Source organism: Equus quagga, chromosome 11 (genome assembly GCF_021613505.1).
Source record: "Equus quagga isolate Etosha38 chromosome 11, UCLA_HA_Equagga_1.0, whole genome shotgun sequence".
NCBI classification, from domain to species: domain Eukaryota; kingdom Metazoa; phylum Chordata; class Mammalia; order Perissodactyla; family Equidae; genus Equus; species Equus quagga.
In genome coordinates this window covers 72,704,654-72,729,841 of record NC_060277.1, presented here as the reverse complement: position 1 = coordinate 72,729,841, position 25,188 = coordinate 72,704,654, and the positions used below count along the sequence as shown (strand labels likewise).

The following is a 25,188-nucleotide window of genomic DNA, read 5'->3' as shown; positions in this document are numbered from 1 at the left end:
GAAGGTAGACTAGTTTGTCTCAGTCTGATCTCCCCCTACTATTTCCATTTCCTCTCTATAAAGTGAGGATGTTGGGTTTGGTGAGGTTCAAGGCTTATCCAGCTCCAGCATTCTACACATCCGCATTTCTGCAGAAAGAGCACGAGCTTTGGAACGTCACATACCTGCGGTCACATCCTGCCAGCATCAGCTGAGCAACCTCAATCAAGTTACTTAAGCTCTCTGAGCCTCAGGTTCCTCAGCTATAAAATGCGCATATTGAATGTACCTTCCACACAGTGCTTTTTGTGAGGACTAAATGAAATGTCATCTATCAAGGTGGTAGCACAATGCCTGGCATGTGACATATATCCTTTAAATGTCAGCTCTCCCTACCCCATCCCACCACCCTTCTCTGTAAATGTAGAACAAGGAGTTGGCCACCTCTGGCCAGTGGGCCAAGGCTGGCTCCTGCTTTTGTAAAGAAAACTTTATTGGAACACAACTGTGCTCTTTCATTTACTTATTCTCTATGGCTGCTTTCTAGCTACAAGAGGAGAGTTGATTAGCCAGGAGAGAGACTGTATGGCCCATGAAACCTGAAATATTTACTCTCTGGACCTTTACAGAGTAAGCTTGCTGACTCTTGATGTAGAACATAGGACCTGAACTAGTTTTAAGAATTTCAGTCGTGGGGCTGGCCCAGTGGTGTAGTGATTAAGTTCGTGCTCTCCACTTCAGTGGCCTGGGGTTTGCAGTTTTGGATCCTGGGCATGGACCTACACGCTGTTCATCAAGCCATGCTGTGGCGGCATCCCACATACAAAATAGAGGAAGATTGGCACAGATGTTAACTCGGGGACAATCTTCCTCAAGCAAAAAGAGGATGATTAGCAACAGATGTTAGCTCAGGGCCAATCTTCCTCACCAAAAAAAAAAAAAAATTCAATTGTTAGCAGGCAGGGGAAATTGAGAAGGTATGAAAGAACTTCTTGATGCCCTTTGAGTCTTTCATGCTGACTCTGGGGACTCGTGAGCCTTCATTCTGAGGGCAGTGACCAGTCCCTGAGGAGAATGCACCACAGCAGGAAAAAATCCCAGTGAAATAATGGAAGGCTGTCCAAGATTCAAACTCTCCCCAGCATTTGAGGAATGGGGCCAAAAGGAAGGATGTTTCTGTAGACATAACACACACACACACACACACATACACAGACACACTGATTCAAGGAAATTATGAGTATTTTCTTTAAGTACAAAAAAAAAGTAAATGTTGCATAGGTCTCAGGTTCTGTTCTGACGCAAAGAACACACCACTTCCTTTTGGGGCAGCATTTTCGGTGGGTGTGGGATCTGGAAGGGATTATTGATGCCCAGGTCATAAACATTAGTTGATCTTGGCGTGGTTGGACAGCCCTGGTGCTGATCATCTGGAGCTGAGTGTAGTGCCCCAAGCAGGCTACCTGACCGGCTGTCTGGAACTATTTACGGCTTTCTCTGCACATGTAACTGTCTGAGCAAATGGCACACTCTCCCGATTTATCTGTTGCTTTTCTACGTGGTACAACCCACATTGCCTCACTATGACTGTCTCTGCAGATTGAGTGCAGTTTGCTCTCCTCTGAGCTGCACGTTGGTCTTCACAGAAGACACCCTCACTGGTAGCTCGGCTCCCTCCTCAGACAACAGGAGCTACCCAGGCCACCAAACAATGTGTTGTTTTTCTTAGCAAGACACATCTTGTTGGGTGAGGTCAGGGGCCTCAGTTCTGGGCCCTGTCTGAGTGACAAGATACCTCTCGGCAATTTGCTTGCTTGTTTTGGGGGGTTCTCTTAGCCTCAGCTTTGTGAGAGAAGCTCACCTCTGTGTATCCCATTTTGTTCCCAGAACTCGGGGCTGGAGATCGCTCCCCGTGATGAGAACACAACTCTTGGGAAAACAACTTTTCTTCTCCAGAGTTGCTACCTAGGCATTCTACAGTCTGACAACCTTGCTCACATCCAGAACCTGGACATTTGGGTAAGGATTTGACTTTAGGATGCCCGCCGTAAGTTCCCACTTTACTTTTCCCAGGGCATCTATTTTTTACTTTTTTTTTTAGGAACATTAGCCCTGAGCTAATATCTGCTACCAATCCTCCTCTTTTTGCTGAGGAAGACTGGCCCTGAGCTAACATCTGTGCCCATCTTCCTCTACTTTTATATGTGGGACGTCTGCCACAGCTTGGCTTGCCAAGTGGTGCAATGTCCGCATACTGGGGCATCTTTTAAAATAAACACTTAGAGTTGAGCCCAAGAAAAGTTAGTGACCTCTGCGCCCACCGCCTTATAGGTAGTAGGTGCTTGCTCCCCAGGGCTCTGTCTCCTGCCTCCTCCTGATCTGGGATGGAGGACTGCCCTTCCCCTCTCAGGCTCATCGTGCCCCATTGCTTCTGGGATCTGTAAGTAAAAAGTCTTGCGACTCTGTTTCCTTTGTGTGGGTGTATTGAAACTGCGCCTTCAATCAAATGACCCCGGGGTTTCATTTCCCCAAAGCGGGAGCTCAGACGCTGGAGGAGCTCCCTGCCTCCCCCGTGTGTGGCTTGTGCCTCCTCACTCAGCATATTCTTGATTCAATAGGTCAGCTCCAGCTTCCCAGCACAGTCCTCCACCCCATCACTTCCACCCCACTAGAGAAGTGGCTTTGGTTAACTTGGTCTTTCTCCTTCTTTCGTTTCCTTTCTTTTTCTCTCTCCTAGACACAAATAAACTGATCATGAACTAACCAGTCTGTTTTTCATGTGTTAACCCTTTTCATCCTTATCACTATCTTATGAAGTTGGCAATACCATGATCCTTATTTTACAGATGAGGAAACTGAGGCACAGGTGGTTACATGACTTGTCCAAGGCCACACAGCTAGTAAGGGGCAAGGGTGACAGTCAAGCCCAGGATCTCTGGGTCATAACCACTGTGCTTTTCTGCTTCTCTAGACACACACACACACACACACACACACACACACGCTCCTGATCCCCAGGGATCTGGACCCGGCCACTAGAAGCAGGGCATGCCCTGGCTTCCCAGGTCGGGTGAATTGCCTGTCCTGGACTTCACAGTGCCCTTTCCTGCTGGGCTCTGCTCCTGCCCAGGGCTGCCCAAGCTGCCTGATGGCAAGTCTCACCCTCTTGTGATGATCACACAGCCTGCACTGCCCTAACCTCAGCTCCTCCAGGATCTGGGCAGGGCCACTTTAACTCCTCAGCTACCCTTTGGTGCCTCCTGTGATGAGGAGCCGGTGAGCTCCTTAGGTGTAGTCCTCTGTTACACCAGAGAGAGACTCGCTGGTACAGACTGGGACACCTACCACCAGTCCTGACCCCAGGGACCCAGATGAGAGAAAAGGGAGGTTGATAAGGGAGCAACATTCTCACTTCTAGCCTAGGAACTCTGAGTGCACAAAGATGGAAGCGCTTAAAAACCTTGCCTTCAAACCTGGAAGGGATTTCAAATCATTTTCTCCAACTTTCCCATTTTACGGATGAGAAAACTGAGGGCTAGAGTGGCAATGTGGTTTCCCCAAGACAGCCTTCTGGATCCCAGCAGTGCTGCCAATCCTGTCCCAGGTTCCCCTCCACATCAAATGGTGAAAAGTACATTATTGTTACTGTGCGGCTGCCTCTGGCATCAAGCCATGGCAGGTATCTGACCTGGCCTTCCTGGGGACATGGTCTCTCTTAGGAAAGACATGTTGACATGGGGCCATGACCGCCATCTCTCATTCCATCTCCGTCGCAGAATGCCAAAGCCCCTCGGGCAGTGGTTCCCAGAGCTTGGCGCTCACGCCACACGTGGGCAGTGCATGAGATGATGTCAGGTGGTAAAAATTCACTTTTTAATTTTAAGAGTAATAGATTTATGTCAATGTGCCCTAGGGAAGTGTACAAGTAGACACCAAATCTATGAATGTTTATTATGCTTGTATATGACTGCTGAGGAGGGGGCTCAGTAACTAATAATACATATAGTAAATAATAGCACGGGGGATTTGTTAATTGGGAAAAAATATACTACACAGAGGACTGAAGTTTGGGAAATGCTATTCTAAAGAATACCAACAATTTGTTGAAAGAGGCTTAAACCAGGGACTTGCCGGTGACGAAAAGACACACCCTCAGCCTCATTAATTACCAAAGAAATGCAGAATAAAACTAGAATGAGATACAATTTTTCACCTTTCAGATTGGTAAAGGTTATAAAGTTTGTTCTCACCTCGGCAGCACGCATGCTAAATTGAGAACGACACAGAGAGGATTAGCACGGTCCCTGGGCCCAGATGACATGCAAATGAATGACAAATCCCGTGAGGCTGTCGTGTGAGTAATCAAGTTAGCGTTATTGAAAACAGGGGCTCTTTTTTGAGGAGGAAGGAGAAGGAGAAAGTGAAATCTTTGAGAGTAAGTAAAAATTCTCTTTCTGAATATTAATGCAAAAATTCACTATAAACTCATGACATACTTTAAATATATATATTTCCTAGCTTTTTCCATTGAAAGGACTTATAAACGATGATCAACCCAATAGAAATAAACACCTCTAATACCCTGACTGAGGTCTCCAAATGCCATTTCCCACTAAAAGGAACCAGGGCTCATTGGAGAAATGGCTGATTCTGTCTCTGGGGCAGGAAATATATAAGATAAGCCTGGAACACTTTGTCAAACTAGAAAGCAATGAAGCTGTCAAAGACCGCTAGTGTGATGTCACCAAATAGCTGACATGGGGAAGTTTCTCTTTATGGACATTTTCCAGCTACTCAATGAAGAAGGAATGAGGGCATACCACCATTTGCAATCCTCTTCAATGGCGGCGAACATCACAAGAAGGGACATGACTAGACGCGAAGATGTGATGTGCCTTCTGAGGGAAGAACACAACTCTGCCTACCAAGCGGTCTTACCCCTCCCCATAGGAGACTCTAGATCTAACTACCAAGTCACAGGGGGGACAGGTTAAAAGATACCACGAGGTTACAATCAGCAAAACACAGACTGTGAGAAACTCTACAGGACAAACCATCTAATTTCTTCAACAAATGGACTACAAGAACAAACGAAGGTGGAGGTTGGGGGAGACATGGAAGGAAAACTATACATTAAAAAAAGGCTTAGAGACTATAATCTATGGAATTCTTTTGAATTGTAATTCAAACAAACTACTAATAAAATTACGAGACAATTGGGAAATTGAAGACTGATATTCGATGATATTAAGGAACTATTGTTCATTGATTGAGTTGTCATCATGGGGTTAGGATTATGTTTTTAAAAATTCCTTTATTAGAAGCACATAATAACCCTGTATTATGTATTTGTTAATATTATTATTAATTAATTATTATTATAAATCCTTTATTATAAATAGGATTTTTAAAGTCCTTTATTAGAAATTCCTTTATTAAAATCTGAAATAGTTAGGGCCCGGCTCCATGGCCGAGTGGTTAAGTTTGCGCGCTCCGCTGCGGCGGCCCAGGGTTCGGATCCTGGGTGTGGACACGGCACTGCTCGTCAGGCCACGTTGAGGTGGTGTCCCACATCCCACAGCTAGAAGGACATGCAACTAAGACATACAACTGTGTACAGGGGGGGGTGGGAAATTTTGGGGAAAAAAAAAAAAAAGGAAGATTGGCAACAGTTGTTAACCTAGGTGCCAATCTCTAAAAAAAAAAAAATCTGAAATATTTACACATGAAATGTCTTCCGTCTGGGATTCCCTTCACAATACTCCAGTGGAGGTGGGGCAGAAGGTGGGAGTATAGATGAAACAAGGTTGGCCATGAATGAGTTCAAGCTGGGTGATGAGCACATGAAGTCCTTAAATTTTCCCCTTTCTTTTGTATGTGAAATTTTCCACAACAAAATTTTTTAAGAGTTTAAACATCCAGTTTTGGCAAGGGTTTAGAGAAATGGTTTCTCTCATATACTTTTTGTAAATTGAGGTAATATTATGACATTCCACATGTTTCAAGTGAACAACGTCATAATTCAACATCTATACACACTATAGCACGCTTACCATCAAAAGTCTAGTTTCCATCCATCACCGTACAATTGACCCTATTTACCCATTTTACCCATCCTCCAACCCTGTTCCCCTCTGGTAACTACTAATCTGTTGTCTGCATCTATGAGTTAGTTTTTGTTTTGTTTTGTTTGTTTCGTTTTTTATATTCCAGTTATGAGTGAAATCATACAGTATTTGTCTTTCTCTATCTAACTTATTTCACTGAGCATAATACCCTCAAGGTCCATCCATGTTGTCACAAATGGCAAGATGAAATCTTTTTTTATGGCTATTATTCCATTGAGTATACAATCATGTGCCACATAAGGAGGTTTCGGCCAACAAAGGACCACATATACAATGGTGGTCCTATAAGATTAGTACCACATAGCTTAGGTGTATAGTAGGTTATATCATCTAGGTTTGTGTAAGTACACTGTGTGATGTTTGCACAAGGGAAAAATCACCTAACAGACACATTTCTCAGAACGTGTCCCCATTGTTAAGTGACCCATGACTGTATACACCACATCTTCTTTATCCTTTCATCCATTGATGGGCACTTAGGTTGTTTCTGTATCTTGGCTATTGTAAATAAAGCTGCAATGAACGGAAGCGTGCACATATCTTTTTGAATTGGTATTTTTGAATTCTTTGGATAAATACCCAGAAGTAGAATAGTTGGATCTTAAGGGAATTCTATTCTCAATTTTTGATGAATCTCCATTCTGTCTTCCCTAGTGGCTGCACCAGTTTACATTCCCACCAACAGGGTACGATGGTTCTCTTTTCTCCACATCCTCTCCAACACCTGTTATTTCTTTGATAATAGCCGCTCTAACAGGTGTGAGGTGATATGTAATTGTGGTTTTGATTGTCATTTCCCTAATAATTAGTGATGTTGAATATCTTTTCATATACCTGTTGGCCATCTGTATGTCTTCTTTGGAAAAATGTCTATTTAGATCTTCTGCCCATTTTTTAATTGGGTTGTTTGTTTTTTGTTTTTCCAGGAAGGAAGATTGACCCTGAGCTAACATCTGTTGCCAATCTTCCTCTTTTTGCTTGAGGAAGATGGTCCCCAAGCTAACCTCTGTGCCAATCTTCCTCTACTTTGTATATGGGATGCTGCGACAGCGTGGCTTGATGAGTGGTGTGCAGGTCTGCACCCAAGATCTCAACCAGTGAGCCCTGGACTGCAGAAGCAGATCACACAAACCCAACAACTACACCACCAGGCAGGCCCCTGGGTTGTTTTTTTATTTGTTGTTGAGTCGTATGAGTTCTTTACATATTTTGGATATTAACCCCTTATTGTATATCCGGTTTGCAAATATCCTCTCTCATTCAGTAGGTTGCCTTTTCATTTTGTTGATAGTTTCCTTTGCTGTGCAGAAGCTTTTTAGTTTGATGTAGTCCCATTTGTTTATTTTTGCTTTTATTTCCATTGCCATTGGAGCCAAATCCACAAAAACATCACTAAGCCTGATGTCAAGGAGCTTCTCCCCTATGTTTTCTTCTACGTATTTTACAGTTCCAGGTCTCACAAACACAAAGAAAAAAGCACATTTTTTTCACTTCTATTGACCAAATTTTGGAATAATTTGAGCATCAAGAAAACTAATGTAATGATTCCAGCAAGAATCATTAATAGAGGCTAAAGCCATTGGATAAAGGTTGTCAGAGAATTCAGTACATATATGGAACTCAAAAATCACCCTACAGAGTACTTCTTATGACAAAACAGAAAAGGCACCCAGCTTACAACTGGTGGACACTACCTGAACCAAGTGATCAAACTTAACATGAGTATAATGAGAAAATGTCGTATGTGCCTCCTGATGTGGGGCAGTGGGAAGCATACACCATCACCTGCCAGAAATGCTTAACCCGAATCTAATCACGAAGAAACAATAAGGCAAACCCAGACAAGGCACGGCATTCTATGTGATGACTGGCCTGGAATTTTCCAAAATGGCAATGCCGTGGAAGAAAGAAAGAAAGAGAGAGAGAGAGAAGGAAAGGAAGGAAGAAAAAAAGAAAGAAAGAGAGGGAAGGAGGAAGGAAAGGAGACTACTCCAGGTTGAAGGAGAATAAAGGGACAGGACAACAAATGCCATGTGTGATGTGAACTTTGTTTACATTTTTTAATACAATATACAAAATCAGTTGTGTTTCTGTATACTAGTAGTGAAATGAAATTAAGAAAATAATCCCATTTACAACAGTATCATAAAGAATAAAATACTTAGGAATAAACTTAACCAAGGAGGCGAAAGATCTATACACGGAAAACTATAAAACATTGCTGAAAAAAATTAAAGAAGATACAAATAAATGGAAAGACATCCTATGCTCATGGATTGAAAGACTTAATATTGTTTAAATGTCCATACTACACAAAGCGATCTACAGATTCAATGCAATCCCTGTCAAAATCCCAATGGCATTTTTCACAAAAATAGAGAAAACTACCCTAAAATTCACACGGAATCTTAAGGGAACCAAAATTTCCAAAATAATTTTGAAAAAGAACAAAGCTGAAGGCCTCACATGTCTTGATTTCAAAACATATTGCAGGGGCACGGCCCGGTATCGCAGTGGTTAAGTTCCCACGTTCTGCTTCAGCAGCCCAGGGTTTACCGGTTCAGATCCCGAGTGGTGGACATGGCATCCCGAGCTTGGCAAGTCATGCTATGGCAGGTGTCCCACATATAAAGTAGAGGAAGATGGGCACAGATGTTAGCTCAGGGCCGGTTTTCCCCAGCAAAAAGAGGAGGATTGGCAGCAGATGTTAGCTCAGGGCTAATCTTCCTCAATAAAAAAAAAAAAAATGTTGCAAACCACAGTAACAAAAACAGTATGGCACTGACATAAAAATAGACACATAGACCAACAGAACAGAGTTAAGAGCCCAGACATAAATTCTTGCATGTATGGTCAATTAGTGTTTGACAAGGGAGCCAAGAATACTCTGTGGGGAAAGGATAGCCTCTTTAATAGACAGCATTGGGAACACTGGATCATCACATGCAGGAGAATGAAATTGGGCCCCTATCTTACATCACTCACAAAATTAAATGGATTAAAGCTTAAAAATAAGCTCTGGAACCATAAAACTAGAAGAATACATAAGGATAAGGCTCCTTGACATTGGTCTTGACAGCAGTTTTTTGAATATGATATAAAAGCACAAGCAACAGAAGCAAAATAAGTAAATGGGACTACATCAACCTAAAAAGCTTTTGCATAGCAAAAGAAGCAAGCAACAAAATGAAAAGGCAACCTACAGAATGGGAGAAAATATTTGCAAACCATATAACTCATAAGGGGTTAATATCTGAAATATATAAGGAACTCATACAACTCAGTAGGAAAAAAACATATAATCTGATCAAAAAGTAGACAAAGGACCTGAAGAGATATTTTTCCAAAGAAGATATTCAAATGGCCAATAGGTAAATTAAAAGGTGTTCAACATCATTAAGTATCAGGGAAATGCAAATCAAAACCACAATGAGATATCACCTCACACCTGTTAGGATGTCTGTTACCAAAAAGACAAGAGACAACAAGTGTTGGTTAGAATGTGGAGAAAAGGAATCCCTGGTGCCTTAGCGATGAGAATGGAAGTTGGTGCAGCCACTATGGAAAAAAAGGATGAATGTTTCCTAAAAAAATTAAAAATAGTGTTACCATGTGATCCAGCAATCCCACTTCTGGGTATATATCCAAAGGAAATGAAACCACTGTCTTGAAGAAATATCTGCACCCCTATATTCATTGCAGCATTATTCACAATAGCCAAGATATGGAAACAACCTAAGTGTCCATCTATGGATGAATGAATAGAGAAAATGTGGTGTGTATATATATATATATATATATATGTATACAATGGAATGTTATTCAGCCATGAGAAAGAAGGAAATCCTGCCATTTTGCTATGGATGGACCTTGAGGGCATTATGCTAAGTAAAATAAGGCAGACAGAGAAAGACAAATACTGTATGATCTCACTTATATGTGGAATCTAAAAAAGCCAAACTCATAGAAACAGAGAGTAGAATGGTGGTTGCCAGGGGCTTGGGAATGGAGGAAATGGGAAGATGTTGGTCAACGGGTACAAATTTCCAGTGATAAGCTGAATAAGTTCTGGGATCTAACTGTACAGCATGGTTGCTATAGTTAACAATACCGTGCTACATACTTGAAAAGTGCTAAGAAATTAAATCTTAAATGCTCTTACCATGAAAAAAAAGGTAATTATGTGAGATGACAGAGGTGTCAAGTAACCTTATTGTGGTAATCATTTCGCAATGTATACATGTATCAAATGATCGTGTCGTACACGTTAAATGTACACAATGTTGTAAGTCAATAAAGCCAGTGGAAAAAAAGAATGAAATTGGACCTGTAACTCACACCATATACAAAAATTAACTCAAAATGGATCAAAGACCTAAATACAAGAACTAAAACTATAAAATTGTTAGAAGAAAACATGAGGGTAAATCTTCATGATCTTGGGTTAGGCAATGGTTTCTTAGATATGACACCAAAAGCACAAGCAACCGAAGGAAAAATAGATAAACTGGACTCCATGAAAATTTTAAATTTCTGAGCATCAAAGAACACTATCAAGAAAGTGAAAAGACTACCTATAGGACGTGAAAAAATATTTACAAATCGTGTATCTGACAATGGTCTAGTATCCAGAGTGTATAAAGAATTCTTACAACTCAATAATAAAAAGACAAATAACTCAACTAAAAAATGAGCAAAGGATTTGAATAGATGTTTTTCAATGGCCGGCAAACACAAGAAGATATACAAATGGCCAAGAAACACTTCAAAAGATGTTCAATATCATTAATCATTAGGAAAACAAAAATAAATCGAAGCAACAATGAGATAATTCTTCATGTCCACTAGAATGGCTATGATTTTTTTTTTAAAAAAGGAAAATAATAAGAATTGGTGAGAATATGGAATAATTTGGAACACTCATACATTCCTGGTGGGAATGTAAAATGGGGCAGCCACTTCAGGAAACTGGCAGTTCCTCAATAAGTTAAACAGTTACATATGATCCCCGTCTAGATTGAAAACATATGTCCACACAAAAACTTGTACATGAATGTTCATAACAGCGTTATTCCATAATAGCTAAAAAATGGAAAGAACCCAAACGGCCATAACTGATGAACGGATAAACAAAATGTAGTATAGCCATACAATGGAATATTATTCAGCTGTACAAAGGAATGAAGTACTGATACACGCTACAACGTGAATAAATCTAGGAAACATTATGTTAGATGAAAGAAGTCAGACACAAAGCCCCACATCTTGTGTAATTCAATTTACATGAAAGGTCCAGAAGTGGCAAATCCATAGAGACAGGAAGTAGATTAATGGTTGCCCAGGGCTAGTGGCATCGGGGGAGTCGCTGCTAATGGGTACAGGATTTCTTTGTGGGGTGATGAAAGTATTCTGGAATTAAATAATAATGGTGCTGGTTATAAAAGTGAGTAAATATACTAAACTCACTGAACTACACACTTTAAAATGGCAAGATTTATGGTGTATGAATTGTATCTGAATAAAAAACCAAAATAAAAACATGAAAACCCCTAACGAATCTACAATAAAGATATTAGAACTAATCAGTAAGTTCAGCAAGGTCTCAGGATACCAGATCAATATATAAAAACCAATTGTAATTTCATATACTAGCAATGAACAATTAAAAAATGAAATTAAAACCAATTTCAGGGGCCGGCTCCGTGGTCGAGTGGTTAAGTTCGTGTGCTCTGCTGCAGCGGCCCAGGGTTCGGATCCTGGGCATGGACATGGCACCGCTCGTCAGGTCATGTTGAGGTGGCGTCCCACGTGCCACAACTAGAAGGACCCACAACTAAGATATACAACTATGTGCGGGGGGGTTTGGGGAGATAAAGCAGAAAAAATAAAAAAGATTGGCAACAGTTGTTAGCTCAGGTGCCAATCTTTAAAAAAAAAAAAAATTTCATTTACAATAGAATCAAGAAAAATAAAACAGTTAGGAATTGAGCAAAAGATGTGCAAACCTACCCACCGAAACTTGAAACATTGCTAAGGGAACTTAAAAAAGACCTTAATGAATGAGGAAATATACCGTGTTCATAGCTGGGAAGAGTTAATATTGTTAAGATGGCAATTCTCGCCAAATTAATCTACACATGCAATGAAATCCCAAGCAAAATCCAAACAGACTTTCCTGAAAGATTGACAGGCTGATTTCAAAATTTATATCAAAAGGCAAAGGACCTAGAAATAGCCAAAACAATTTTTTAAAAGAAGGACTGTTGGAAGACTCACACTACTAGAAAACTACGGTAACCAAGACAGTGTGGTATTGTCGTGAGGATAGATGTGTACACTAACGGAACAGAACGGGCTCTAGAAATAGATCCACACTTACACGGTCAATTGACTTTTTACAAAGCTGCCAAAGTAATTTGTTGGGGGAAAAGAGTCTTTTAACTGAATAGTGCTATAACAACTGGATATTCACATGGAAAAAAATAGCATTTACCCTTATGCTAAATCCTACCCCCAAATTAAGTAAAAGTGGATTAGACTGAAATATAAGACCTAAAACTATTAAACTTCTAGAAGAAAACATAGGAGACATCTTTATGACATTGGATTAAGCAAAGATTTCTTAAACAAGACAAAAAGTGCAAACTATTAAAAAATCAATAAAATGTACTTCATCAAAATAAAAAACATTCACTGTTCAAAAGTCACAGATGAGAAAATGAAAAAGCAAGCCACAAACTAGGGAGAAAATGTTTGCAAAACACATATCTGACAAAAGGCTTGAATAAAGAGTATAAAGAGGGGCCAGCCTGGTGGCACAGTGGTCAAGTTCGAGCATTCCACTTTGGCGGCCTGGGGTTTGCTGGTTCGGATCCCAGGTGTGGACCTACACACTGCTTGTCAAGCCATGCTGTGGCAGGCATCCTACATATAAAGTAGAGGAAGATGGTCACGGATGTTAGCTCAGGGCCAGTCTTCCTCAGCAAAAAGAGGAGGATTGGTGGTAGATGTTAGCTCAGGGGTAATCTTCCTCAAAAAAAAAAAAAAAGAAAACTACATAAAGAACGATTACAACTTAATTGCAAGAAGACAAACATCCAATAAAAAATAAAAAATGAAAAAAAGATTTGTACAGACAGTTCACAAAGAAGATATACAAATAGCCAATAATCACATGAAAAGATGCTATACATCACTAATCATCAGGGAAATGCAAATTAAAACCATGATGAAATACCATTACACATCTTCTAAATTGGCTAAAATGAAAAGATTGACAACATTAAGTGTTGATGAGGGTGTACAGCAACAGAACTCTCATGCATTGCTGGTGGTAATGGAGAAAAGTACGGCCACTTCAGAAAACACTGTGTAGCAGCATCTTATAAAATTAAATATGTAGTTGTCTTATAACCCAACAATCCATTCCTATACATATCTTTGACAGAAATGAAAACTTATGTCCACACAAAGACAACCCAAATGTCCATCAACTGGAGAATGGATAAACAAATGAGGGTGTGTTCATAGTATGGAATACTATTCAGCAATAAAAAGAAAGGAATTATGTAACCTTTACCAACTCTCTTAATCTCATCAAACCATAATTGATTTTCTGCAAGATGGTGATAATAGGTCTCTCACAGCACTATGATGAAGGTTGAATGCGATAAAGTACATTAAAATGACTATTCTTGACCCTGGTGGGAGGGGGAAGTAAGGAAAGAAATAAATATGCATAATATAGATGAAGCTCGAAAACATTATGCTAAGTTTCAGCATTCAAACACCAAAGACTACATTCATTCATAGAAAATTCTAGAAAAAGCAAAATTGTAGTGATGGCAATTATAGAAAACTATGGTTGCTTGGGACTGGGAGTCAGGAAAAGGGAACGATTGCAAAAGGGCAGGAGAGAACGTTTTAAGGTGATGGAGTTGTTCCATATCTTGTTTATTGCGGAGATTACATGACTGCTTGCAATCACCCAAGTTTATCAAACTGCATACTTAAAATAAATAAATTTATTGTATTATGCCTCAATAAACCTAAAAAATAAATAAATAAAATGCTGATGGGGGGTTCCATTCCTGAGATTCTGAATGAATTGGCATTGGAGGAAGCCCAAGATTGCCTAGTCTTTTTCTTTTTTTTTGAGGAAGATCAGCCCTTAGCTAACATCTGCACCCAATCCTCCTCTTTTTGCTGAGGAAGACTGGCCCTGAGCTAACATCCGTGCCCATCTTCCTCTACTTTATATGTGGGACGCCTACCACAGCATGGCTTGATGAGCCGCACCATGTCTGCACCCAGGATCTGAACCAGTGAACCCCGGGCCGCCAAAACGGAATGTGCAAACTTAACCACTGCATGCCACCTGGCCGGCTCCCTGGCTAGTCTTAATAGCTATCCCAGGTTATTCTAATCTGTAGTCGGGAGAACTCCTCCATTAGAGGAGGCTTGCCCGGTGGAGAAGGTACTCAAAGGGAGGGGCCGTTGCAGATCCCACCCCAGCTCACTCCTCCCCAGGTTACCCTCCTCCTGGCTGCACTCTGCTTCCATTCTCCTCCCTAGTCCAAATCCCCAGCCCTTTCATACTAACCTCAGATAGCCCCAGAGAAAGTGAGGGAGAGGACAGTTCACACTGAGGTGTGAATGACTGATAGCCAAGTTTTATATTTCCATAGAGGCTGCTTGTTAATCTAAAGGAGTATTTTAAAAAGTGGAGCTCCCGGCAGCATGACTTTCAGAGGTGTGTTTCCACTCTTTCTTTGGGTAAGAGTGGTCCAGCTTTAAGGCAGCATGAGGTAGAGGTAAAAAAAGTCCAGGTGGAGTCCTAATCATTCATTTATTCATCAGTCATTCATTCAGCAGACTGGTATGAATCATTCTGACTCAGCAGACACGTATGAAGCACTGACTCTGTTAGGGGCTGTGGCAGCTGAAGGAATGAGAGGTGCAAGCTGGCCAGAGCCAGGATTTCTTCAAGGAGCCGTGGAATTAATTGCAGTGTGATATGACTGGTGCTGGAACCAAGGTGAATCCCTTTGTAGAGAAGCATGCCTAACTGGACCCAGGGCCGAAAGTCATAGGTGAGCTGGGCTTTGACAAACGAAAAAGGATCTCGTGGCACATCAGAATTGGCCACCCCAAAATCTGTCTCTTTGGCATGAGGATTATTTGGCACTGGTTACTTTTAAAAACTACAGAAATGGGAGAAGCTCTGAAAAGTAGAATTTACCCTTTGTTAGAGACATTTACATTTGTAGGGGAAATCTCCATCTGTAAATGTGTCTCTCTCAGTACCAGGAAGAAGGGGGGATGACCTTATCTCTAGAAACTCTTATCAACACAGAAAGCAAGGACTTAAATCTGCATAATAACCTTATTCTCATTTACTGTACTTTTCTGGTAATCTCCCGTAACTGACTCCCCCCACCCCCAACATCCTCCTTTGTCTGTAGCTGAGGATGGTATTTAAGATGAGAACCTCCGCCATTTTGACGAGGTACTCAGTTTTCCTGAGTCCCTCCTATGTATACACGTTATAAAGCTTTGTTTGATTTTCTCCTGTTATTCTGTCTCATGTCAATTTAATTCGTAGCCCAGCCAGAAGGACCCACCGGGTAGAGGAAATGTTCTTCCTCCCCCGCAACCTTACCAGGTAAAGGAGGAAGCAGCACGACGAAGGAAGTCATGAGAGACTAAGGAGTCACCAGGGGATGGTGAAGTGCCTTGTGTGGCTGTGTCAGCGAGGGCATGGGGAGGCTGGAGGGTGTCTTCGTGGGGGGAACCAGAGAGGGAAGCAGGGATGGACACAAGGACCTGATGCAAGTGTTTTAGCCGGGAGATTATCCCAGGAAGCAGGAGTGAAGGAGAGGGAGACGGACAACAAGGGAAAGCCAATAAAGAGCTTGTTGTGGATTGGCGATCACTGTGAACAACTGGGGCTCTTCCTGTTGGAGACCACTGAGCAACCACGGAGAGCACACCTCAGAAATGCCCTCCGAAGACAGGAGCCTGGGGCACTTACTAACCAGCTCGTGTTTCCACTGGTTACGGGGTGCCCATGGAAGCTTCCATCTGGGATGCCCTTGAGAGCTTTGTGACTTTGAGAAAAACCCTAGGACAGAAAAGTGGAGAGTAGTAGGGGTGTGCTTGAGGCGAGACCCCTGCAGCCCATGGGAACTGTCCAATGCAGCTGCAGCTGCAGCAGAAATCCGAGATGGACCAAAGGGAGGTGGCATGGGACACAAAAGGCATCTGCTCAGAGGGTCACTCAGATTAAGGCGCTGAATGGGTGCAGCAGGCGGAAGAAATTCAGGAAACGGGGTTGAACAAGTAGGCTGGGGTCAGAGGATCCATTGTGAAGTGTCATACATGCTGGGTTACAAAGTTTAAACTTTATTTGCCAGGCCCTGGCACCTAGTAGGTGCTCAACAAATATTTATTGAATGAATGAATGCTAATGACAGGTGCACCTGAGCCAAGCGCTTGCAAAGCTGGGCTTTAACACCCAGCAGATTAGCTATGTGACCTCTAACCTCTTTGATCTTTCATTTCTCTCTCTCTCTCTCTCTCTCTCTCTCTGAAGTAGCAACAATAATACCTTCTTTACACAGGGTTGTTGTGAGGAATTAGACGAGATCAAAGCTGTATGGCGACTAGAAGTGTGGACTCAATAACTGTCAGCCCCTCTGCCCCTGCCCCTGTGATGACCCAAAGCCAAGTAATAAAGCTGAACTATCCACCAGCTGGAGACAATGAAGGTTGCTCTTGGGATCTGTTCACAGAAGACGTATGCTGGCATTTCCAGCTATATTGGTCCTCATGGAAAAAATTAGTGGTATTGGTAACAACTTCCTGGGACCAAAGGGAATCATATTGCTGCTTTAATTAAAGGACAGAGCTGAAACTATCCTCCCAGGGAACTTACAAATTCAGAAATTGATACTTATAGTAACTCATAGGGTTTTTTTTTCCCTTTGTGCTTTTCAATATACGTATTGAAACATCTTTCAATCAATATGCTGTTGACTAGGGCCATCCATCCCTGCTCTGCCGCATTTCTCTCTCCTGAAATCTTAACAGAGGCCAAGGTGCTTGTGGACTCCTCTGGATGGAATACCCCTGTATGGGCTGTTTGTAGGCATTGGGAGCTCCTCAGTCCTTCCCAGTGGACAAAGGAGACTGGCAGCCTCTGGGAGGTAGGGACAAAGTATGATGCTAAGGTGGGAGAGAAAACTGACAAGGAACCAGGTGAAGGATTGAGAAATCAGACAAACTGGGAAATATGCAAATAATGTGTTTTAAAACATATCCATTCCCCCACAGCAGTCAGGCACAAAAACAGACACTGCGATGAGTCACGCCAGTGGCATACCAGATTTAAAAAAAAAAAAAAAAAGAAGAAGGAGGAGGAAAAAGGGATATTGGGAAAATGAGTAAACACAGACTTTGTCAGGGAAGGAAATTCCAGAGTTGAAAAGCCTCTGTGGGAGGCACATCTGAGACTGCAAGCTGGGGATTCCTTCATCTGTCTGTTCCTTCCTTCCTTCACTCATGTCTTTCATTCAATAATTATCAGTTAGCTCTCTATCACACACTGCAAGAAGCAGCGGGAATACCAAAGTGGGAAAGACACAGGTCCTGCCCTTGAAGGCTTCTGAAAGTAGGAGAAACAGAAGATATCACTAATAATTAGAATAAAGTGGAACAAGGGCAAAGACTAAGACACAAGATGGAGGGGTGACACAAAGAAGAGGGGAGGGGCCAGGAAAGGCTTCTCAGAGGTGGAGATTCTTTAGCTGGGTCTTTAAAGGAGGGTTAGAGTCCCCCAGGCAGTGGGGAGTTGTGCCCGTGTGTAGGGACAGGAGTTCCAAGGAAGAGGACAAAGCACCAGAAAAGAGCAACAGGTCTTTGGGGACAGCATAGAGTTGCACAAAAGAAAGGGAGCGAGGTGGGCAGAGACCTAATGTGGGAGGACTTCCTGTGTCATGCAGAGGAGTCTGGATTCCACCCTGTAGGTGATGAGAAGCCACTGAAGGGTTCTAAGCAAAAGCAAGGCACTATCTTACTTGTGGTTAAGAAATATCTTCCTGGTATCTTCCCAATATCCAGCCTTGAGGGGCGGATTGAAAGGGGCTGAAAAGTGGGAGGATGGCCTTTTCACATGGTTCAGGGGAAAAGCAAGTGGCAGGTGGCTGGAGAGAAGGGGTCACTGAGTTTAGCTCCAGTCCCCAAAGGGCATTGTGGACCGGAAGAATGCGGCTCCAAGTCACTTAGTCTCTTAGAGTATCAATTTCCTCATCCTTAAGATGAAGGAAATGTGAACGACAGATAAGGTCCCCTCTTGCGGCCAGCACGAGACAGTTTATCAGGACCTCTCCTGGCAGACAGTGGGACCTCACCAAGATCCTGGAAAGGGTGGTGCAGCCAGGTGTGGAGGAGAGGGCGAAGCGCGAGCCCCACCATCCACCCCACCGCGAGAGCCAGCCCAGATGGCCGTCCCCAGCTCCTCCTTCTTTCCCTGCCTAGAGGAATTGTTCAGGCCACAAGGAGGAGGTGGAGTGGAGGGTCCTCTTAGACGCCCAGGCGTCTAAGGCCCTTGCAGTCATGGTTTGACTCAGTCACACGGGAGTACCATCAGCTTTGAAGTCACAGGGGCCTCTAGCAGGGCCCCTTGGATCTGTCACCCTTGTCTATTTCTCCTCCGGGAAGCTCTAGTGAGCAGCAGAGAGAATACTTCAAAGGGACTCCAAAACGCCAAAGTTTATCCTCGATTTTGGATCAGACAGCTCTGCGATTTTGGACAAGTTAGTTCAAGGCGCTCAATAATCCGGGCAAAGGACAGCCCCGCCGGTCAGCAGCCGGCTCCCTCGACACCTGCCCTCGTCGCCGCGCCACATCGCCTTTCCCCACCTTTTCCTTCTTGGTCCGAGGCGCCGCCCCGAGCCCGGGCAGGCGAGGCTGCGGAAAGCCGGGCGGCGGCAGGTTGGCTGGGGCCCAGGGCGCCCCCGCGCGCTCCCTCGCCGGGGCTCCCGCCTCCCTCGGCCGCGCGGGCCCGCGCTCGGGTGCAGGGAGCCCGCGCCCACAGCGCGCGGCGGCGGGAGCGGCGCAGCCCGCCTGGCCGGGAAGGGGCGAGCCGGGCCTCCCGCGTCCAGCTCCGAGCGTCGCCGGCGCCTCTGGGGTGGGCAGCGCCGCGGGCCTGCCCCGCTGCGGCCCTCTCCCAGCCTCCGGCGCCGCTCCGAGGCTCGCCAGCGGGCCCTGGCCGGGCGCCCGAGGCTCCGCGCCCGCCCGGCTCTCCCGACGCCCGAGCCCGCGGGGCGCCCGGGCCGGCGGCGGGGGCTGCAGACCAGGGCGGGCCCAGGGCCCCCGGCGCCCGCTTCCGCTGCGGGTAGCCGCTTACGTCAGGGAGGCGAAACCCAGAAGAAGAAAAAAAGGCACGAGGGCGGAAGGGGAAAAACTTTATTTTTTCTCTGATTCTCTGCTGGGGCTGAAGCGAAGGACAGCCGACTGCGCCAGCGCGGGCTTCCCGGAGAGAGGCGGGCGCGACCCCAGCCCGCTGCGCCGGACGAGCTGGGCCCCGGAGGCCCGAGGGGGCGCCCGGCATGTGGGACCCTCAGGACTTTGAGCGCCACTGGCGGGCCGAGTTCCCCGGGGAGGAGGCCCCCGTCATGCGGCTGGACTCTGTGCTGGACATGGAGCGGGAGCTGGAGCGCTGCAAACTCAACCTGAAGCGTCTGCAACAGGTGCTGGCCGAGGAGAAGTTCAAAGTGTCCTACCTGCAGGCGGCCCTGGCCGGGGAGAAGCGGGACCTCGCCGGTGGGCCCCTGGAGGGCGGGGGCAGCGGCAGCGCGGGAGAGGCGGCGGAGGGGCCGGCGCCTGCCGGGCCGGAGCGCGCGCCGCCACCGCGCCGGGAGGAGGGCCCCGCAGGCGGCGGCGGAGACCCCCCGGGCCCTGCGCCCCCTCCCCCGGAGGCAGCCGCGAAAGCCGAGCCTCTCTCCTCCGTGTGCCTGGACCTTCCCACCTGGCCCGGGGCGGCGGGGACAGGGGGCGCCGTGCGCAGCTTGACCGCCGCCATCCACCAGCAGCTGCTGCAGCCTCGCCTCCTCTTCACTCCCCGGGAGGACTGTGCGCCCCCCGGCCACGATGGCACGGTTCCCAGCGCCCCCGGCGAGGAGCTGTCCTCCAGGACCCACGAGGGGCGGAGCTCGGAGGAGGGAGAGCCCGACGCCTCCGGCGCGGACGATGGGGGCGACAGCAGTGACCACGACTTCGAGATGGTGGAATTGAACGAGAAATTCGTCCTCAGCCACTTGCTCGTGGCCCCCTACCGGCTCGGGACCCGAGATGAGGCAGAAAAGCCGGTGCGGGCGTGCAGCCCCCATCGCTGGATGCACCTGCTTCCCGGGGGCTGGCGGCAGCAACGCCGGAGCCACGACCTGGAGCAGCTGGAGGCGGAGGCCAAGGACGGGCGGAGCTCGCCCCTGGCGGCAGAGGAGCCCCCCCGGCGCGGGGCTCGCGAACACCTCCCCCCGTGGCGGCGCAAGCGGTTCCTGCGGGTGCCGGAGCGGGACTCGCCCAGCCACAGCTCGCCCGAGAGGGGCAGCGACTGCAGCCGCAACAGCTCGGACCACGAGGACGGCTCCTCTGCAGGTAGGCGCGCCCCTCTCTAGATCCCTGCCTTGGCATCCCGGTGGCTGATGGCCGCTTCCTACACCCCTCCCTGGCATACCTTGTTGGTCCTGTTTAACCTCAGGCGCCTGGGAAGAAGGGAGATAAGATTTGCTTGTTTACCTTGAAGCCACTTGTGGGACTTTAAAAAAGATCTTGCAAAGTGATTTCGGCTTGGGCGAGTTTATGAAAACAAGCGCTGTGCGGCTGGCACGGGTGATGGAATGGTGCGCTGGACCAGAGCACGGAAGGAATCTTTCGCTTCAGGCCTCAGCCTTTCTGCGCTGTTGCAACATCACCACCCAGTCCCCCTCCAGCTGATCCTCCACAGGTCGGTCAGATTCCTTTGCCACACCGATAGCATCCTTCAGTGCACAAACTCCAGTGGCTCCCCATTTTCCCCCAGATTCCTTGATACGGAAGTCGAAATCTTGCACTTAATTTTCTGAACTTCTCTCTCATCTTTCTCCAGCCTGTATTTTGCATGCAGGTCAAGCAGAAAGAGCCTCTCACTCAGGGAAAAGTCCATCATCCTCACCAGCCCCTCCCTTTGCTGACTGCCCCCTTCCTAGAAGGCTGCACCTGATCCTCAGCTTCCTAGGAGCCGAGGAGCCTGCCTGGGAAGGGGAATAGAGTTTTCAAGCAGGCCTGGTGCCCAGAGATCATATCTAGTGCAGTGCCTTCATTTGATAAAGGAGGAAACTGAAGCTCAGAAAGATTAAGTGCTTGGTGGAGTGAGCTGAGACCTCCACTGGGGGCTCCTGTCGTTGGTTGTTTCCCCTCACATCTGCGCTCTCTTCTGAGGACAGGACCTGGTCTTAGCCATCTTTGAATCCCCTTGTGGTAGTCCCCATGGTGACTTGCACATAGTAAGAGCTCAATAAATTTTTCTTGACTAAATGGATGGTTGCATTAAACTGAATGTCTCCCAGCCAGCCAGCTCCTCATAGGTCGGGGAGTAGGAATGAGGCTAAGGAGGAAAGGACAGATAGGGATGTGGGGTGGCCTGTGACTCCTTCCTTGCTGTCCCAGGGACTTTCAGGGCCTCCTCAGCCACAGGGAAAGCATAAATTGGTGTCTGGTTGGGTGAAGCTATGACCAGGAACTTAAGATGCCTTCCTGCTCAGTGAAGGAGATTAAAAAAAAAAAGAAATCACCGATGCTGGGATTGTTCCAAAATCTCCATTATTAGATCTTATCTAGGTGGGTTTACATTTGAAGGAAAAACTGTCCATTTTGCTAAAAGCACATTCTGAAGGTTCCTTGAGTCATCTGTTGTGATCAATTACACTTATTCATTAGCAGATATTGGCTGCTTTTCCCGTAGGTAATACTTTTGCTGCCCATGCAAGTAACATTTTTATGTGCCCCTTTAACTTAAAGGAAGAGTCTGAAGATTTCACTCTAGTGCCAAGTTCCAAATGCCCTCAGTGGAGGCTACCCAAGTGGCCCAGAGGTGCTTCCGAGCTGGCTCCAATCCCACCTCCCCCCAGACCCACATCCATCACCCTGCCAGGTGATCCCAATGCACTAGATTTTCCCTAGGGAGTGATGTTTATTTCTGTGCTGTCTCTTCTTTCCTTCAGGGCACTCTAACACACAGAGCACGTTGATCAGATCAGGAATTAGTGTTCCATCTGTCCTAACGAATTATAAAACGTGACCCCTCAGGGTGGACCAAGGGTAAAAAAATTCTCCCGCCTCTGGGCTGAAGACTCCAGCCAGGGCACATGTCTGTCTTTGGCTAGCAGCGTCTGGGCTGTGTTTCAGGCCCCATTCCAGGACCCCTGTGGAGAGCAAGCTTGTGTAGGGAACCTCTGGACAGCTGCCTGTGGGAGCCCCGCCTCCTGTCTCCGGAACCTCCCCAGTGAGGAAGTGAATGGGGGTGGACATGCAGATGCATACGTGCATGCACACACATCCACTCATGCCTGTACATGTATACACATGTGCACATATTCACACACATGTGTGCATGTGCTCATAATCTAGGAGAAAGAGCCTTCAAACATACAACAAGGCACTAGAGTAGAAGGATTAAGGGCAAGGGTTTTCACACTGGTGGTGACAGCCCACTGAAATCAGTCCAGTGGGGAGTGAAAGCATCGTGAGGCCTTCCTCGGCCACTGTGGCTGGCCTGCATTCTTTGTCTCCAAAGCACGCACCCAATTACCACCTCAGATGCTGAGACTTTGCATGTGGATCTTTCACTCTCTCTCCAGTAAAATGCAAGCTTCAAGAGGGCAAAGATTTTTGTTTCTTTCATTCACCGATGTAGCTCCAAAGCCTAGAACAGTGTCTAACACATGTTAGCTGCTCCCCACGTATTTGTTGAATGACATCCTTTTTTAAAATGGGATGGAATAGAATAGAAAACATCAGTGTGCACTGCGCATGGCAATGATGAATGTTATTCTTTTTAAAATCTGTGTTTAATTATATAAAAATATGTGAGTGTATACTGGGTCCTGTTGTAGAATATTCTACGTACAGGTTCTTGCTATGGGTTGGACAAAAAGCATTGAAAATGCTGATAAAGACCATGGGCTCTGAAGCTAGACTGCTTGAGATGTTGGGAAAAGTTATTTGAATTTTCCGTGTCTCAGTTTTCTCATCTGTAAAATGGGGCTAATAAACACTCTTCCTTCGTACCATTGACATGAGGAATAAATGGGATATTATTTCTAAAGGGCTTTGAACAGGTCCTGGCACATAGCAAGCACCCCTCATGTTAACTAACCACGACTATAGGTTGTCTTCTTTGAGTTGACAGTTCAGAGCTTCCCCTCCCGGGTCATTCTGGATCACAGACGGGTTGGTTTTCTGTGGTGTGTGTGGTTTTTTCTAGCAAGGCTCCAGCTCTTTCTGGCACCTTCCAGGCAGCAGGGCAGGACCTGAGGCAGAGTGTAATCTTGGCTCTTGAGGATCTCTTGGTGGATTGGCCCTGAAGTTGTTCCTCTCTCTCCACCAGCAATCGCGGGCATTATCTGTGTTCAGAGATCTTCAGCCGAACGTCAGGTTTTATTGGGCAATCCAGGCTTGCCTTTGTTTGTCTCAGGGTTTTAAGGAGAGAGCGCGCTGAGGCCTCTCATAAAAAGGCCCAGAGGCAGGGGTGCTCCCCTCCTTGGAAACGGGCCTGTTTCTCTTAGATGAGGCGCAGAGCCCCATCCCAAGACACATTTGGGTTTTTTTTTCTACACCTAGTAGCCAAGTTAGAGTTTAAATAAGTTAGAATGCCAGTTCTTTTAGTATGTTCCTTTTAGCACCTTGTAGCCTTGGTAGCAGGAGAGACTAGGCCGTGTTGGTGTGGTTAGAAGTGGAGGCTGAGGGTGGTGGTGTGAATGTGGTGGGGCTGGCAGAGCTACAAGGGGCCACGTTTGGGTCATGCGTGCTGTGAAGACATCCTGTGTGTGCGCTCTGGCTCTGCCCCTCGCTGGGTGTGAGACTGGGTGTGGGCAAGCCACTGACCTCTCCTCAGTCTCTGGCTGTTAGATGGGAATAATGAGAATATAGCTAACACTTACTGAGGGCTTACTTTGCGCCAGCTCCTGTTCATAGCATTTTACACAGGTTAACTCACTGATGTCGCACAACAGGCATTATTCTTATTTCCGTGTTACATATGAGAAGCTTGAGGCCCAGAGAGCTTAAACCACCCTGCCTATGGTCACCAGCTTAGAAGGATTTGAACACAGACAGTCTGACTCCTGAGTCCGTGCTTTCAAATACTAAGCTATGCTGCCTCAAATAATAGCACCTACTTCTCAGGGTAGTTATTAAGATTAAATACAATAAAATATTTTAAAAGTTTAGCTAAGCGCCTGGTGTACAGTGACCATTAAGTGCATACTTAATGTATGTGTGTATGTCTACGTATATGCATGCATTATTATTTTCTTTGTCACTAAAGTCCCCAGTAGACCCCGGTCTGTCTGCTGCTGAGGTCAACCATTAGGGCGGCTGCCTGCCGATGGGGCTCCTGGGTGGATGTGGCCTCATAGGTGAGCAGACCGCCAGCTGGGTTTTAGGTCTCCCCTCCTCAGCTGGGTGCTTTTGGGCACTCTGTCTGCATACAGAGACCATGTATTTTCCCTTTCACGTTGACATGCTTCTGTGCCACGCCTGCCATAGAGGTTGGATGACATGTCCTTTTCGGGGTTCCGTGCATTCCTTGTGCACACGTGCCCACCTTGTGGACCAAGGTGCTGTCTTCCAGCAAAGCCCAAAGGTGGGTTTTAGAGTCAGGCATCCTTTCGACTGGCAGCAACTATTCATCTGCTATTCTGGTTTTAGTTCAGATGACAAAGTCAATATCACTAATATTTTAAATCGGTAGCATTTTCTCCTTGTGTTAAACTTTGCTCAGTGGATGACAAGTGGTCTCTCTTTTTGCTAGCCCTTGAAA

The 25,188-nt window shown here is 45.7% G+C and overlaps 2 protein-coding genes and 1 non-coding gene across 3 annotated transcripts in view; 2 read left to right on the top strand and 1 right to left on the bottom strand.

The window, feature by feature from the left end:
* The window catches only part of LOC124247217 (collagen alpha-1(I) chain-like), a 36,352-nt gene extending 16,633 nt beyond the window's left edge, over window positions 1-19,719 (bottom strand). Inside the window, exon 1 of the mRNA XM_046676295.1 lies at window positions 19,029-19,719. Coding sequence (XP_046532251.1) covers window positions 19,029-19,719 — 691 coding nt within the window. The remainder of the gene's footprint in view (window positions 1-19,028) is intronic.
* On the top strand, window positions 4,222-4,328 carry LOC124248049 (U6 spliceosomal RNA). Its single transcript, XR_006890930.1, has one exon. It is a non-coding gene; the product is annotated as a U6 spliceosomal RNA (small nuclear RNA).
* Window positions 19,583-25,188, top strand: part of ABR (ABR activator of RhoGEF and GTPase) — a 179,500-nt gene continuing 173,894 nt past the window's right edge. Inside the window, exon 1 of the mRNA XM_046676115.1 lies at window positions 19,583-20,765. Within this exon, the coding sequence (XP_046532071.1) occupies window positions 19,718-20,765 (1,048 nt within the window). The 5' untranslated portion in view covers window positions 19,583-19,717. The remainder of the gene's footprint in view (window positions 20,766-25,188) is intronic.